At 43.0% G+C, this 16,039-nt stretch overlaps 1 protein-coding gene across 3 annotated transcripts in view; it reads right to left on the reverse strand.

Moving 5' to 3' along the window:
• casc3 (casc3 exon junction complex subunit) overlaps positions 1–16,039 on the reverse strand; it is a 46,052-nt gene that overhangs the window by 18,183 nt on the left and 11,830 nt on the right. For all 3 annotated transcript variants that reach the window (XM_034206652.1, XM_034206660.1, XM_034206669.1), the window contains exons 5-7: positions 13,869–14,017; positions 5,449–5,622; positions 4,159–5,012 (exon numbers count right to left, since the gene is read on the reverse strand). In XM_034206652.1, coding sequence (XP_034062543.1) covers positions 4,159–5,012; positions 5,449–5,622; positions 13,869–14,017 — 1,177 coding nt within the window. The remainder of the gene's footprint in view (positions 1–4,158; positions 5,013–5,448; positions 5,623–13,868; positions 14,018–16,039) is intronic.

Here is a 16,039-nt window from a genome sequence, read left to right on the forward strand (position 1 = left end):
TTTGACCTAAGAACAGTGAGAAGCAATTTTTTTCACATGGATTTTAGTATACCATTAGGCGCATTCACACCGCAGTACTTTTCCCACAAAGGTTCATGAGAACTTAGTTCATGAGAACTCTTTGAACCTGGGGGTGGATTAGGCAAATGAAGCCGCTGACGTCACTTCTTCTTCTTCTGCTTTGGGTTTACTGGCAGGCCGCAAACCACTTCACGGCGTATACTGCCGCCCGGAGTCCCCGGCCGGAAGTCCCCGGAGTTGGGGACTGGCTTCAGTAGAAGCTGCTGGGAGTCCCAGCAGCCTTCCGAGTAAATCGCCAGAACGCCGACACCTCCTCATCTCCACCGCTCCCATGTTTTATTTTGTGTTGCCATAAGTTAGTCTCTCTGCGTTTCTGCGCTGGGCTAATGCTAATAATGCTAATGCGAGGATAATAAAATGGCGGCTTCACAAAACTTTTTGGGAGTTTTACGGGGCGTGGTTTGCAATCCGCCCAGCCAATCAGAAATATAGCTCTTTTCTCACAAGAGAGCCGTACGAAAGTCCCTGCTCTCTAGCAGCTCTCTGCTCTCTAGCAGGGACTTTCGTGGGGGTAAAAAGGTTCTCATGAACTAATTTTAGTACCGGCTCTTTTTGGTGTGAACGCGATAAAAGAGGCTAACGTCCACGCTAGCTTCCACGCTAGCTGCTATATGTTTTGCATTGAGGTGATACTTGAGGCTTGATGTGCTGCGGTGATATGCGAATTCCTTTTTGCATAATTTGCACACAACCGTGCTCTTATCGACGCTTCCATCCGTCCGTTTTTTAAAACAACATTTCCCACTTGTTCACTGTGGTTTGTTGTTGTCTGAAGTCATGAACGTTAGTTGGTGCTCCAGTATAATCGGTACGCCTGAAACTCATCCAGTGAGAAACGTTCCGCGGTGCAAAAATAAGTGCGATTAAAATGCGTTAATTTTTTTTAACGCGTTAATTTTTATGTAATTAATTAATCTTAATTAACGCGTTAAAGTCCCGGCCCTAATATATATATATATATTAAATGTACCTGTAGTTTTTGCACACCTGGTGGTAAAAAAAAGACTAGTAGTGAGCAAATGACATGAGCATTACTACTATGAACAAAACAAAGCCAAGAACAGTTTTGACTCTCGTCAAGCGCCATCATTTCTATGATAAAGTTAGAGATCGTTTTAGCCCTGGGGTCGTCTCTGGCAAACTTCTTGCCTTTTTCAAAAGCCTCGTCGATAGGTAAAAGCCCCGGTGCCTTTGCAGCTGGCTTTGGATTCGCCGCTAGTTTAGCAGCGCAGGCGTCTTCCTACGCTTTTAACACACCATCGTAGCGATGGCGATGTTTCAGGTGACTAATCAGGTTGGAAGTATTATAGCTAGTTGCCTTTTTCCCTCCTCGTGGAACTTCTGCATTGCATTTGTTAATACAAATAGCAAGCGAACTATCTAACTCTGAAACTTTGAAATAGTCCCATACTACCGGGCGACATGTTTGTTTACTGTCCTGGCTTCACGGCCGCACACCATTTACGTCACAGCCAGGCATGAGTTAGGGAGCGCTGGATTTGTGAAAAACTCCCCTCTTCCTTTAAACCACTAATACCACAGTACTGGCAAAACGGGAGGAGCCGAGTGAAAAACAAGCGCCCCTCATCCCAATCCACCCACACCGCAGTATTTTTTTCTTTTTTTTTTACCCAAAAAATATATTGTATATTATCGGGGCTATTAATACTGTTATCGGGTTTATCGGGATGACGTCATAATTCCTAATATCGGACCGATAATTATCGGGCCGATAATTATCGTGCACCACTATAAAAACTGTAAATTATAGTGTCCGTCCAAAAAATATTTTGTACTTATAGTGAAAACTAACCTTGGATTAGGGCTGAACGATATACCGTGTCATGGCGATAACCGCGGTATGCGCATGCGCGGTATTCACACTGCAGGGACGTGCGGTTTTATTCATTTTAAAAAAAAAATCTAACGCACTTTAGCACAGAATTCAAAATAAAGATACCCTTATTACTTTTCGAAACTGCACATACAATATATCCGATTAAAGCTGAGACTCCACAGATTATTTAAGTATAGTATTTAAGCGATCCGATCTCGCAACAGGGGAAGCAAACACAGACATCACAACACGTACCTTTTACGGGAGATCGTCTCACCGTAGCTGTCAATCTGATCAAAAGACGTGTTCCATGGCATTAAAACGAGAAAGAAAAAACGCGGCTGAATCGGTTGATCCATAGGTTGATAATGTATCTGTGGCTTTGAAGCAATTGTTTATAATCCATAATTCCATTTTAATGTAAAAATCGGTGCACAAAGGTTAGCTGCTAATGGTAGCCACCAGAGTGTATGCAGCTTCCGGTTTTGGCTACGCGTCACTCTCACTCCTTATTTGTTCATGTGTTGGGGTGTGTGTAGAACTTCCCCTGCATGCACAGCAAACCACCAATCACAATCATTCTTGATCAGATCACAGCAGGCCAAGACCGGAAGCAGCAGCCACTCTGGTGGCTACCATTAGCAGCTAACTTTTGCTCTGCGATATTTACATAAATTAAATCATTTTTTTTACACAGAGACGTTAAAAACCTATGGATTAACCGATTCAGCCGCATTTTTTCTTTCTCGTTTTAATGCCATTGAACACGTCATTTGATCAGATTGACAACTACGTTGAGACATCTCCCCTAGAAGCTACGTAAAGGTACGTGTTGTGATGTCTGTGTTTGCTTCCCTTGTCCGAGTTCAGATCACTCAGTGATGATACTATATACCTAAATAATCTGTGGAACCTCAGCTTTAATCGGATATCTTGTAAGTGCAGCTACGATAAGTAATAATAAGGGTACTTTTATCTTGAGTTCTGCGCCAAAGTGCGTTAGCATTTTTCGCTCAGGGGTCATTTAGATGCTTCTTATGAGACTTGTGTTTTGTTTTGGTAAAAATGGTTTGTATCGTCAATTAGCTGAGATTATTTTCGTTAATCTGGTATAACACATTAATAGGTTCTTAAATATTAAGATCCCCTGAGACACTGTCGTGAAAAAAAAAAGTAAAGTACCCGCCGGGACTTTGGGGTTTAACAGGTTAAAAAAACCGCAATATATACCGCAGGGGGGGGGGGGGGGGGGGGGGAAATCGCGATGTCAGTTTTTCTCAATACCGTGCAGCCCTACCTTGGATGATGGGTTAGTAGACTAAAAGCTTTAGGAATCCAAAGTACAACATATAATGAGTACCCTGTATCAAGATTGATGCAAAACAAGTGATATTTGACCTTTTTAGACAGATTTTGCAAAAAAAACCTCTTCTGGGGCCATTTGGGTGGATTTTCCATATCTCTGGCCCCCCTTGTTCGATTTTGACATGTGAAATATTTTTCTGACCGTTAGAGCCAATAGAATCCAAGAGAAATCGTCCCGCACACACTCATGTAAAAAAAAAAAGGTAGCCTCTCTGCGCATGCTAGCTTTCAGCAGAGGGGAGAAATATCGCTGCTCTGATATCAAGCAACGGAAAAGCTGTTTTATTGCTTATAGATTATCAGAACATTTCAAAGGGGACGCAGACACATTGGATTAACCTATGGATTAACTACAGCATCATTTTTATTGTTTTAATGCCATTGAAGACCAGTTTAGACCAGACAAAGACGAAGGTAAGCCATGTTAGCGTTGTGGGCTACCTAGCGTCACTTGTTTTGATGTACGTTTTTGTTGATAACGTGGCGAGTTTGTATCTTTCAGTGTTGAGGTGGGCACCGTTAGATTCTGTGTCTCCTTGCGATCATAAACGATGTGTTGGATGTGCACCTAGGATAAGTAACAAGGGAGCTAGGAGTGATTATCGGTGCAGTAATAGGTTAGCATTTTTCGCTCGGGTCATTTAGATGCTTCTTATGAGACTTGTGTTTTGTTTTGGTAAAAATGGTTTGTATCGTCAGTTAGCTGAGATTATTCCCGTTAATCTGGTATAACACATTAATAGGTTCTTAAATATTAAGATCCCCTGAGACACAGTGTAGTGAAAAAAAAAACTAAAGTACCCGCCAGTGGGGACCTTCGGGCTTAACAGGTTAATAATAAAACATGAAGGGCATAATCAAAGCACACCACTCACCCCTCATTTCGGAGCGGAAGTACGACGTTGGGTTGGGGCTCCAGCTCTGTCCTACCAGACTGAGCCGAGCCAATTCCTGTACCTGCTCCCCCGGCCCGCCACCTCCTCCCACCTGACTGGGCCCGTTACCTTCCCCTGACCAGCTCTTCCCCCCCACGTCTCCGGGGGAGGAAGAGTTCACTCTGGCTGCAGAATCCTCCACAGACGGCTGTTTACTGCCCAGGTCGGAGGGCCGAGAGCGAGTCTTGCGGGCCGCCAAGTAAGATTTACGTTCCACCGGCCGCTCTGCAGGGGGGGAAGCTTCCCGATTGGTCTGTGCCGACTGTTGGGGGGGGTCGGAGGAAGAGGAAGACATGTCGCCACTCCCTCGTTGTTCCTGCTGCTGTCGTCTCGGAGACGCAGACGGGTAACCACCCTGCTGTGACGTCGTTACAACCCCGGGGTCCGCTTCCTTCGAGCCTCCTTGGCTGAATGTAATGTCCTCAACCAGCACAGAGGGCGCCCTCCCACCACCACGTCCCCCCCTGATGACCACTCCCCTGTCTCCTGTAGGCTCGCACTGAGCTTTAGGGCCCGGTCGTTCTCTGGGGTGAGGTGCGTATAATTCATTATTCCTGTACTGGGACTGAGGCGGATGTTGCATGTGATTCTGCTGGGGCTGGGATGGTCTGCTGCGGGGGGGAGGCTGTCTGGAGGCGTTGCTGCTCCGCTGATTGGAAGTGAGGGGAAGATTGGAAGGGGATGTGGAAGAGGTTGGAGCTCCTCCTCGGCCTCCTCCTCCGCTGTGCCAGGATCGGACGGGTCGCTCTCCTCCGTCCCCCCAGCGCTTGTCTCTGCCTGGAGACAAACTCTGTCTGCAGGGAAACATTAGAGAGAATCCACAGTAGATTTTAGAAAAAGGAAACAGATACAAAGTATCGGTTGAGGTCGAATAGTCTATTTTACTGAAGAAGGTTATTATCCGAGCAAAATTACCCAGAAGTAACTTAGGGCAGGTCGGGGATTTCTTTGACTATTCCATCACAACTAGTTTCTCTTTTTTTAAAGAAAGGAATGATTAATTTGTTTTATTTTACATTGATTATCTGTTATTGCACACTGTTGATCATTTTGGTCGGAGAAACTGAGAAGGACATTATCATAATAACAGGATAAAGAGACAGTTATTTGTGGGGGGAACCAGGGAGATGTTACCTTCAGGGTCAGACTACACAAATACATCATCCCTGCAGCACTTTACTAAGGATCACTGAAATACATTCTAAATGATGGATTATTATTCTCGCTCACCTCGGCCTGCGTTGCCGGTACGGCCGCTCTCCGGAGCCGCCGCCGTTCCTGATGTCGTAGCCGTAGATGGCGATGAGCTCCTCGCGGCTTTTGGGCGCCTGCTCCTCCTCCCTGAACCTGTCGTGGTCCCAGCGACCCTCGTCCTTCCACAACTTTCTGTTCCGACCTTTAGGCCTGTGAGGGCAGACAGGGAGCCATGTTAAATGGCAATGTTTAATATATATATATATATTAGGGGTGTAACGGTTCACAAACATTTCGGTTCGGTACGTACCTCGGTTTTTAGGTCACGGTTCGGTTCGGTACAGCAGAATTTTTTTTCACAAAACATATATATATATATATATATTTTTTATTATTATTAAACTGTGAATAATGTATTCACTCAAATAAATACAAAATATAATGAAATAAACATTAAGGTGCAGCATTTCGATGAACTGAAATAATCTGTATTTGAACTTTACTGTAGGCTACTAGTACTCACAAAACATAAACTATTAGTTTTGGGTTTTATATTTTGTATTAAACTGTGAATCTTCACTAAAAAAAATACAAAATAAAATAAAATAAACATTAAGGTGCAGCTTTTCGATGAACTGAAATAATCTGTATTTGAACTGTACTGTACTAGTTCCTAAGCAGCCAGCTTGACATTATGACTTGCTTGTCATTGTATTTTCATGTTTTTTTAAAGAAAGATTAACTTGTCCACATTGCTTGCCGAAAGGGCAGATCTGCTGGCACTAACAATGTCTCCTGCTGTGGAGAAAACCCTCTCGCTAGGGACAGAGGTAGCAGAAAACAGCCAGGTAGCGCTTTGCTAACATGGCAACATAAGGATATTTGGCGTTTGTAATAGCTTTGGCTCGGTCTAGAACTCTCTGCGAGTGGTGGAGGCTTAAATGCTAGTGGGAGTTGGGTTTGCACTTCAGTCTTTTTTCTTTTGGTACCGGTGATATTCACGTTCGGGTGATGCCTTTTCAAGAGTGTGCAAGTTTGATGTATTGCCAGCCGCGTAACCAATTTTAGTTGAACAATGCCGACAAACAGCTTTGGTTCGGTCCACCTGTCTTTGTCCTTCATCCTTGTACGTAACTGCGAAACCAAAATGTTCCCAAACCGGAGACTTCAATGATGCTGGAGGATTTTCGAGCTCAACTTTATCTGCGTTCGCCATTAATTTTCGACAGTTCCTAAAATTACTGACTACATTTGAACGCATCCCTCTGACCAGCTCTCATAGTATGCCTCTCATCCAATGAAATGACTTGCTCGCTCTATGACGCGTTGAACCCAATGTGAGCAAATTACTCTGAATGCTGCGACGCAGCACCTGAGATTACTTCCAAAAAGTTGTTCACGTTCTCAATTTTTTACGTTTAACGTTATATTCGTTCGGTACACTTCGGTACACACCTGTACCGAACCGAAGGGCCCGTACCGAATAATTTCGGTACCGGTACGTGTACCGTTACACCCCTAATATATATATATATATATATATATATATTAGGGATGGGAATTTGAAAGTAAATGTATATTTGAATATTCGACCCCCAAAAAAACGGTTAACCGATTAACCGAAATGTACATATCCTATAAAAAAAAAAATGTGGGTAAAACATTTACAAAAAATTAATTAAAATCAGGGCTCGAGCTGAAGGACGTCCCGTCGTCGAAAAAAATAGTCTCGGGGAGGATAAAAACTAATTTTGGGACGAATTTGGGACAAGAGTTAAAATAAAAATACCCTGCTAACTCTACTACAGACGGCGATGAAAATGAAACCGACTGCACGTTTTGTGTAGCACAGTTATTAAACCTCCTTGTCAACATAAACACACACGCACAAAACATTTAGCAACCCGCGAAATACACACATACACGTGTTGTCACGATACCAACATTTTGGTTTCGATACCGATACCAAGTCAAGAATTGCGATTCCGATTCTTTTTCGATACTTTTCACAAAAAAAAGGGAAAGTCTTAAATGTAATTATTGTGCTTTATTTCACACCAGAACCATAACACAAACTTTTAAACAATGAGAACAATAAACTAAATAAATGACAAGAATTCGTATTAAATCAAATTAAGCATCATCTCAAACAACTTTTTTGTTTTATAAAATATAATTTTTTTAATATTTTATTAACAAGTAATAGTATCCCGTAATAGTATAAATAATTATTGACAAAATGTATATTGCAGATGTTAGCCACATTGGTAAGTTAGCTAAAAAGATATTAGACAGTTATCATTGCCATTAATTGCCTCGTCAAACTACGAAAACGTTTGTTTGTCACAAAATAAATTACACTTGTTTGACTTAGATTTGAGGGCATGGGCTTGAGCATGATGTAATTATGTTATCTATCACATTCGCTAACCTGTCTGTTTTTAAATTCTTTAAACAGCTCTGGATGCCGGTCGGCGGGTGCTTAGCCAAGTTTGATGTGTTGGCTCCCTTGGTTTGCAGGGATCTAAAACATGTCTCACAGACAGGCCTCGTGGTGTCCGTAGGCTTGCCCTCACTGTCAGAGATATAGCTCAAATACTTCCAAATTTAGCTTCTGGCGTCTTTTTTGTCAACAAGCCGAGGCGCAGCGGCAGTTGCACTCCCACTTGCAGCCATGCTTCTCGTTTTCTCACATGCTCTGGCAGCTAGCGCGTGGCCGCGTGCACGAGAGAGGAGAGGGACTTAGAACGTGATTGAGAGGGGCGGGACTGCAGGCACGGCTGCAGTGCAGGGAGTGGAAGCAGAGCGCTGAACACACACGGCTCTTATTAAAACGGCGCTTTATCACCGGAGTACTTTTCCCCGTCATTCTTAAAGTACCGATACTAATGAAACAGAGGAATCGTACCGTTTTTAACGGCAGGGTATCGCGGTACCTTTCAAGTATCGGTACACCGTGCAACACTAACACACACACACACACACACACTGTACGTAGCTACAGCTGTGCCGTTGCCCGCAAATTCCTGGCCCACAAATTTGCAGGTCTAGCTATGTACTGAGTGTGTGTATTTTGCGGGTTGAGTGATGTACAATGGCATCCCGTGGAGGAATTCTGAAATGTTTTACCGTTACATCACAAAAACGCACAGCAGAACCAGACCCTGGAGCGCCGGCCTCTTTATTTACTTACTCCTCTTCATCCCCTATGGGTTATAAGGAAGAGAACCCTCCATCGTATTTAGTCCTTAGCAATATGCTGCCTCTCCCCATGTAGGGATGGGAACCGAGCCCCGGGCCGGAATTATTAAAGACAGTGGTAACATTAAGCTCCGACGTTATCGGACTTTTTGTCGGTACTAGGGACATCTAAAAAATATATGTCATATGTATTATTTCTACATAAACATTATATCGCAGTTTTAGTTTCGCCAACTCCGTTTCTAATATGCAATAAGACTACAACATGCGTATATGATGTATTTTCGAGATTTCCAATCCAGACGAGATCTCTCTCCCGTCTGTGTGCGAGGGGGCGGGGCAGTTTGTAAAGGTCTCCTGACTGTGTTACAGACTAGGGATGCTCCGATCGCCAATTTCGGGGCCGATCGCCGGAATCGGTATCGGCCGATACCGATCCGATCACATCACTTTAAATCTTCCATTTAAAGTGATGTTTAAACTCAGTTAATGGGGCTCATTCACTGGAGCTTCCAGAAACAACAATCAACTTAATTATTACATTCAAATGATGTACATTATTCAAGTTTACATTCACTTTGGATAATAACACCGGAGAAATTAGCGGAAGCGCTCTCTTTTCCTCTCTCCCTCTCTCTCCCCCCTCTCTCCCTCCTGACAGCCTGTCAGTATCTCATGCAGCTCACTGATCCAGTAATGAGTGACCCGACAGTGAAGAATAAATATATTTATAATAACTAGTTTAGCTTGTTCCAGAGGTAGATAAAATAGCTAAGTAGGTCTAACTCTTGTGTGTTTCGCTCTGCTCACCGGTCCGTCTCAGCGGTCCGTCTCAGCGGGTGGAGCTGCATGATTTCTGCTTCACACTCGTTGCATTCCGCTATTTTACTGTCTTTTTCGGACACCTTGAAATACTGCCAGACCGGTGAAGCCATTTTGGAGAGTTTTTTTTTGTCGCACACAGAGAAAAGTGTCATGTATTTTACGTCATGCGATCGGCATGTTTAGAGAGCACCGATCGATCGGTAGAGAGTTAGTGGTTACTCTGGGTTCTGTCTTCAGGACAGTGTTGGATTTTTTTGTTAATTGGATGGGACTTGATTGGATTCAATATTAGAGTAATTTTCTCGTGTGTGTTTAAATATATTTGGCCTTTGTTTATGTGATTGAATGATTTACTCAAATAAAAAGGTTGATGAATTATCATCTAATGATTTGTATGATGTTTTATTTATGTTAAAGTTCACTTTGAATGATTTTAACTAATGATAATGTAGAAAAATTAACATTTTAAATTCGGGACGGTCCACATTAATTTCGGGACGGCTTAGATTGTATTTCGGGACGGTTCCGGGAGGATGGGGAAAAAAGTTAGTCGAGAGCCCTGATTAAAATGTTTTAATTTTGAAAAATAAATACATGTTCAAATAAGTATAGAAACCAAGTCGAATTTGTCTAATATATTGAACTGGTAATCACAGTTTGAACAGTTGACAGCTATAGGCCTACAGCTTTCATGCTTAAAACATAACTTGGTTTTAAATTAAAGAGGGATCATACAAACAACATAACCTGTTAGGGTAACGTAACCCTATTACAACAGAGATCAACAACCTATAACAGGGCCAATGCACTAGGGTTGTCCCGAATACCATTTTTCGGGCTCCGGATATTCGGTAGTAATCAGCAGCGAATATTCGGGGGGGGGGGGGAATGCGTAGTAATCAGCAGCGAACCGCTTCAACACGTGTATTTCGGTTTATTCACGGCATTCATTTTGTTATTCTACAGTATTGTTGTTTTATAGTTATTTGTTAATGTAACCCAATTTGTGTTCTTTGAAATTGAAAAGGATATTGTGTTTGTTACATTTGTATATGTCTTAAGTGTAATTTGGCTTGGCTTCCTATTTTGTATGGACATGCTTTTATTTTGATGGAGAGTTAGCGCTGTTGACAGGAAGTTGTTGTTGCTATGGAAACAACGTGACGGAGAAAAGTAATATCTACATATAAAGACGGAGAAAGGAAACGATAACGTTTATGGTTAAGTGTTAGCACCCCCCGAAGAGGCACAAGCTCTTACGTTGATATTGGAGATTTCAATAAATTCAATTTGGAAAAAAAAAAAAGGGGTAAAAACAAACAAAACGAATAACGAAATTGAAACCCGAATAGTACTCCAACGAACGAATATTCGGGTACAGCCCTACTATGCTCAGAATGCAGCTATTCAATACTCATTCTTGTTTAAGAATATGAGCATGTCTACATGCTCAGGGGAGAGGCGGGTGCGGAGACGATTCACAACAGGGCTCGACATTAAGGACTGCCCGATGGCCCGGGGCCATCTAGTATTTAGCTCGGGCAATGAAGCCTCACCTGCTGGTTGCCCGATCGGGCAATGAAGCCTCACCTGCTGGTTGCCCGATCGGGCAATGAAGCCTCACCTGCTGGTTGCCCGATCGGGCAATGAAGCCTCACCTGCTGGTTGCCCGATCGGGCAATGAAGCCTCACCTGCTGGTTGCCCGATCGGGCAATGAAGCCTCACCTGCTGGTTGCCCGATCGGGCAATGAAGCCTCACCTGCTGGTTGCCCGATCGGGCAATGAAGCCTCACCTGCTGGTTGCCCGATCGGGCAATGAAGCCTCACCTGCTGGTTGCCCGATCGGGCAATGAAGCCTCACCTGCTGGTTGCCCGATCGGGCAATGAAGCCTCACCTGCTGGTTGCCCGATCGGGCAATGAAGCCTCACCTGCTGGTTGCCCGATCGGGCAATGAAGCCTCACCTGCTGGTTGCCCGATCGGGCAATCTATTATGCCAGTATCATGCAGCTCGCGGATCCAGTAATGAGTGACCCGACAGTAAAACTAAACATATCTATAACTATTTACGGTAGTTTGAGAGGTAATTAAAATAGCTACGTGTGATATTCTAACCTGAAGTGTGTATTTTGTCCGCTCAACGCTGCATGTGATCATGCAGAGCTGCGTGTCGACTCGTCAGCAGCAGCTGATCTCTCTCTCTCTCCCGTCAGATTAGACTTCACTTGCGTTTATGTCCATATCGATCAGATCCAGCTAGTTCTAGCTAATGATATGACTACCTGCTTATTAAAAGACACCTAAACAATAAGTGTCGCTATGCAACTGGGTGAGGCCACAAAGTATAGCGCAGCATTATGCATTTGTTTACATGCCCACCGGAACCCCGAGGCATTACCAACAGATCAACGCACAATCAACCCATTAGGGCTGTGCATCTTCACTGGTCTCACGATTCGATTACGATTATCCTGTCAACGATTCGATTCAATTCGATATCCCGATGCATACCAATGCGTTGCATCCTCAATTTTCTATATTACTGCACATGGCTTATTTTTCATCAATGCATACATGCAGTAAATACATATGAACTCTCTTTTTACCTATTTATTAAGTGCTTCAGAAATCAATAACATAAATGTATTGACATTAATTTATAAACCAAAATAAATGAATTGTATAGGTCTAGCCTCCCTATATCTGTGTGTGAAGTTGTTCCATCCTCAAAAACAAAAAAATAATGCTTCTGCAGTCTAGCTGCAGCTTCTAGCAACAGTCTTCTGTTAAAAAAAGGACACTGAATGTGGCATCACACACAGGACTTGAGTCTGAACACAGCAGACAACAGGAGTATTTACAACAGCATATAACAACTAAAATACTGCATGTGGGTGCACACTTACATTCTCTGTCTTACTGTTACATAAATCCCATGAATGTATGAGATTAAGTTAGCTTCATTATATCTCAGTGATTAAGTGAATAATAAAGTTTCTATCGGGTCACTATCAGCCTGTCATTATTTTCAGGGAGGGGGCGGGGTTTGGAGGAACGGAGAGGAGACGGTGATCGCGGAAGCTTTTTTCCTCCTGCCTTCACAAACTTTACACACGTATCGTCTGAAAATTGCTAGAGGACATTCATACTTTGCAATCCAAGACTTAATTAAATCCATCAAAAACCTGACATGATTGTAACGCGATTATTTTTGAAAAACTTAAATCCCTGTGCCGCAACGACACGGAGTGATTCAGAGCGGGTCCTTCTGCTGTTGGTTCTGGACTGGTGTTCTTGTGTTGGTGGATAAAGCAGACTGCTCCGTGTTTGGTGTTGCTGTGCCGCTGTCCCGTCTGTTCCCTAATCTCTGCGTCACCGACCGATTTGATATTAAAGTGACAGAAAAAAAAACGTTATAGTAAAGCCGCGGCCGGAAAATCAGGAAGCAACGTTACTACGCTATAACCGATTATCTTCCGTCACTGCATCGATACCGAATCGTCCACGTCCGCAACGCATCGTAGAAACGATTATTTTCAACACCCCTACAACCCATACAGGACATCTCTTTCTCCACATTAAGTGTTAGACATTAGAATTGACTATTCATGTCTGTCACATACTCTTCTTGTCTGTCACATAAGTGGCGCAACTGAAGCGGAAGGGAAATTATTTTTGACCGAAGAGATTTAGATTTGCCGGCTAACGGGAACTCTGACGTCGCCATTTTGTGTGCTTCGCGGATGCGCTCGGCTCCTCTCGACTGCTGCTCGGTCAGCTTCCGGATGAGGAGGCATTCGTTCGACCAACTTACAGTAGATAACATTACACATTTTTTTAACAGGGGCCATAATAGTGTAAATAATGTTTGTTTTGGTAGTTATAACTGAATGTAATGTTTTCTACTTTTGTACATCTGGGAAGGCATTTGCCTTCATCAGTTGGAAAGTGTCTTGACCAACAACTTAAGTATTTCTTATAGCTATGCAGGGCATGCAAGCGAGCAAACACAAACAAGAACAAACAAGTGAAATGAAGAATATAATTGAAATTGTACAATATAATATTGTGGTGGTTCATCTTATAATTCAGTCTAGAGAATGCACCAGACAGCATCTAAGACCTGCACAAATCTTAATTTCCCCCAAACCCTTCGTGCGTCATTTCGTCCGTGCGCAATTTTCAGGGCAATCTCTATTGGGCTCAGGGCCATCTGTAAATTAGCTTAGATGGCCCACAGGCCCTAATCCTCTTCCGTATTGTAGTTATGATCAGTAGTGAAGTTTGTAAAAAGATTTAGTGGAAAATAATATTAACATATAAAATGTATGATTGTTATTTTGACATCAGAGCAACTTATCAAAAATAAATAACATTAATAATGCCGACAAAGACCAAAATAATAATAATAATAAATCCCAATAACTCACCTCTCCTCCTCCTGAGCGTGTCCCCTGACGTCATGCTCGAAGAACAGGCCCTTCCTCGGGATGTAGGCCGGGTTCTTCCGGTCCTCGTCGTCGTCCAGCTTCTGTCCAGGTATCCCTCCCGCCTTCGTCTCTGGGTCGTCCGTAGACTCCTGAGCGGGGGGGGGGGGGGGGGGGGGGGGGGGGGGGACATTTTTGTCAGAACAGAAAACATGACGGCAGAAACAGCTCAATGACAGATTTCAGACTACTGTTTTTGACCAATCGGTTTACAGTCCACATATTCATTTACTAATACAATAAGCAGCATTTTATTCCAGTCTAAAGTACATCCTGCTTTTTTTATTCTATTTTACATGTATCAGTGATGCAAACACAGGTATGGTGAAAAAAGAGAGAACTATTCGAAGCAGAAAAAAACTGCATAATATACCATCTGACAAAGGCCTGTGCTAAAATTAAGCAATAGCTCACGACAGGCCGTGGTATATGCTCATTATATCACAGCTAAGGGGCGTGGTTCGGCCTGACGCGAAGCGGAGGGTCGACAACCCCCTTGCTTTTATAAAACGGTTACCAAGTGTGGCAATATGAAAGAAAAATACACACTCCAATTTAAATAGTTTTTATTAGTAAATAATGATGTTCAAAATAAAATAGTCCCTCCGTTGCCTTCTGCACGAAACATAGTGCGAGGAGGTGGTTGCTATGCAACAACACTAACAGCTATAGCGAACATATTAGACAGAGCGTTGATCGATTATTTGGCTATTTATTTACATTCATTTGTATGTTGCCGTTTATTGTGCACCCACTGAAAAACTGTCCAGCATCAGTAGCATGGCTTAAGTGGTTACTTGTATAGGTTGAGGTTGTTCTCGGCTGTTGCTTGGCGTGGCGACAATATTGCTCCACTTTCTCCGGTCCCCGAGATTCGGCTTCCAGTAGCTCTGGAGAGAGCTTTCGCACCTGTGGCCACTAACGGTCATCATTTTCTGCTTTGTTTCAAGACCCGCATCAGAAAGCTTTTGAATGGTGTTACTTTTCCAGTTGGTCTACCTGCTCTTCACGTAGCTCTGCATGTTGTCGTTTAGGTGCTTTTTTTTTCTGGAGATAGGCATTCCTCAATCCACTCCTCCATAGTAAGACCCCCCCGGAGGTCGAAGTTAATCTTAAATGTTTCCATCTTATGCTTTATAAGTTTGTTTCGTAATGGAAGAAATGTAAATATATTTATAAAACTGACAAGTCAAATCAAGCAATCTGATTGGTCGATGGCGTTTTTGCGGACCTCTTTGAATACAGATTTGAAAACATCGTTGCTTGCTTTAAAAGTAGCACAATTCATTATGTCAAACCTTGGAAAGTATCTAGATATCCCTGCCATAATGCCAAAGGAACTGCACACTGAATATGTTTTGCCGTTTGATGTCTATGTCTGGGCCGCTGCGTAAAAAGCATAGACTGTATATATAAATGGACGTAGGGTCTGTGACGTCACCCATAGGATTCTGCAGAGTTGCCGTGAAGCCCTTAGTAGGCGGAGTCGGCCACTAACGGCTCGACGGTGTCGTCAGAGTCTAACTCCCGCTTTCTCCCGCCTTCTCCAAATAAGGGCAAAGAGGCGGAGCTGAGGCGGAGCCGAGGCGGGACAGGGCGGGACCTGCTGCCAACGAGCGTGACGTTCGAGTCCTAGCTCAGGCTAAGAAGCTAAGCTAACATGCTCTCAGTATCAATCGAATGTAAAACATGATTGATGAAAGTAGTAAATCGGTCAGATTTGACCCGAAGACAACAGGAGGGTTAATGCCATATTCACTTAGTAAAGCATGAACAACTTTTACAAATATTTCTATATAGTCTGTGTTGGTAAATGTCATCTATGTTGCACATTTCCTGCTGAAATACATGCATACCAAGTCACTGCGTGGCACTTTGGTTTTGATAAAACAGTGTAGTTCCACTATATAAACGTTACATTCATAATCAAACGAGACAATCTGCAAGATAATTAGCTATTTGGTATTATTCTTAATGCTTGTCATTCACACGTTAATAAAATAAAAATAAGTACCGATACATAGCAGAATAATTGTGGCGGTGTTCAGCTTAATAAGCCTTGCTCAACATCATTTATTTAGCTAATACTACAGCGGGCTGCAGGCGAACCAAGT

Source organism: Gymnodraco acuticeps, unplaced genomic scaffold (genome assembly GCF_902827175.1).
Source record: "Gymnodraco acuticeps unplaced genomic scaffold, fGymAcu1.1, whole genome shotgun sequence".
Lineage (NCBI taxonomy): Eukaryota > Metazoa > Chordata > Actinopteri > Perciformes > Bathydraconidae > Gymnodraco > Gymnodraco acuticeps.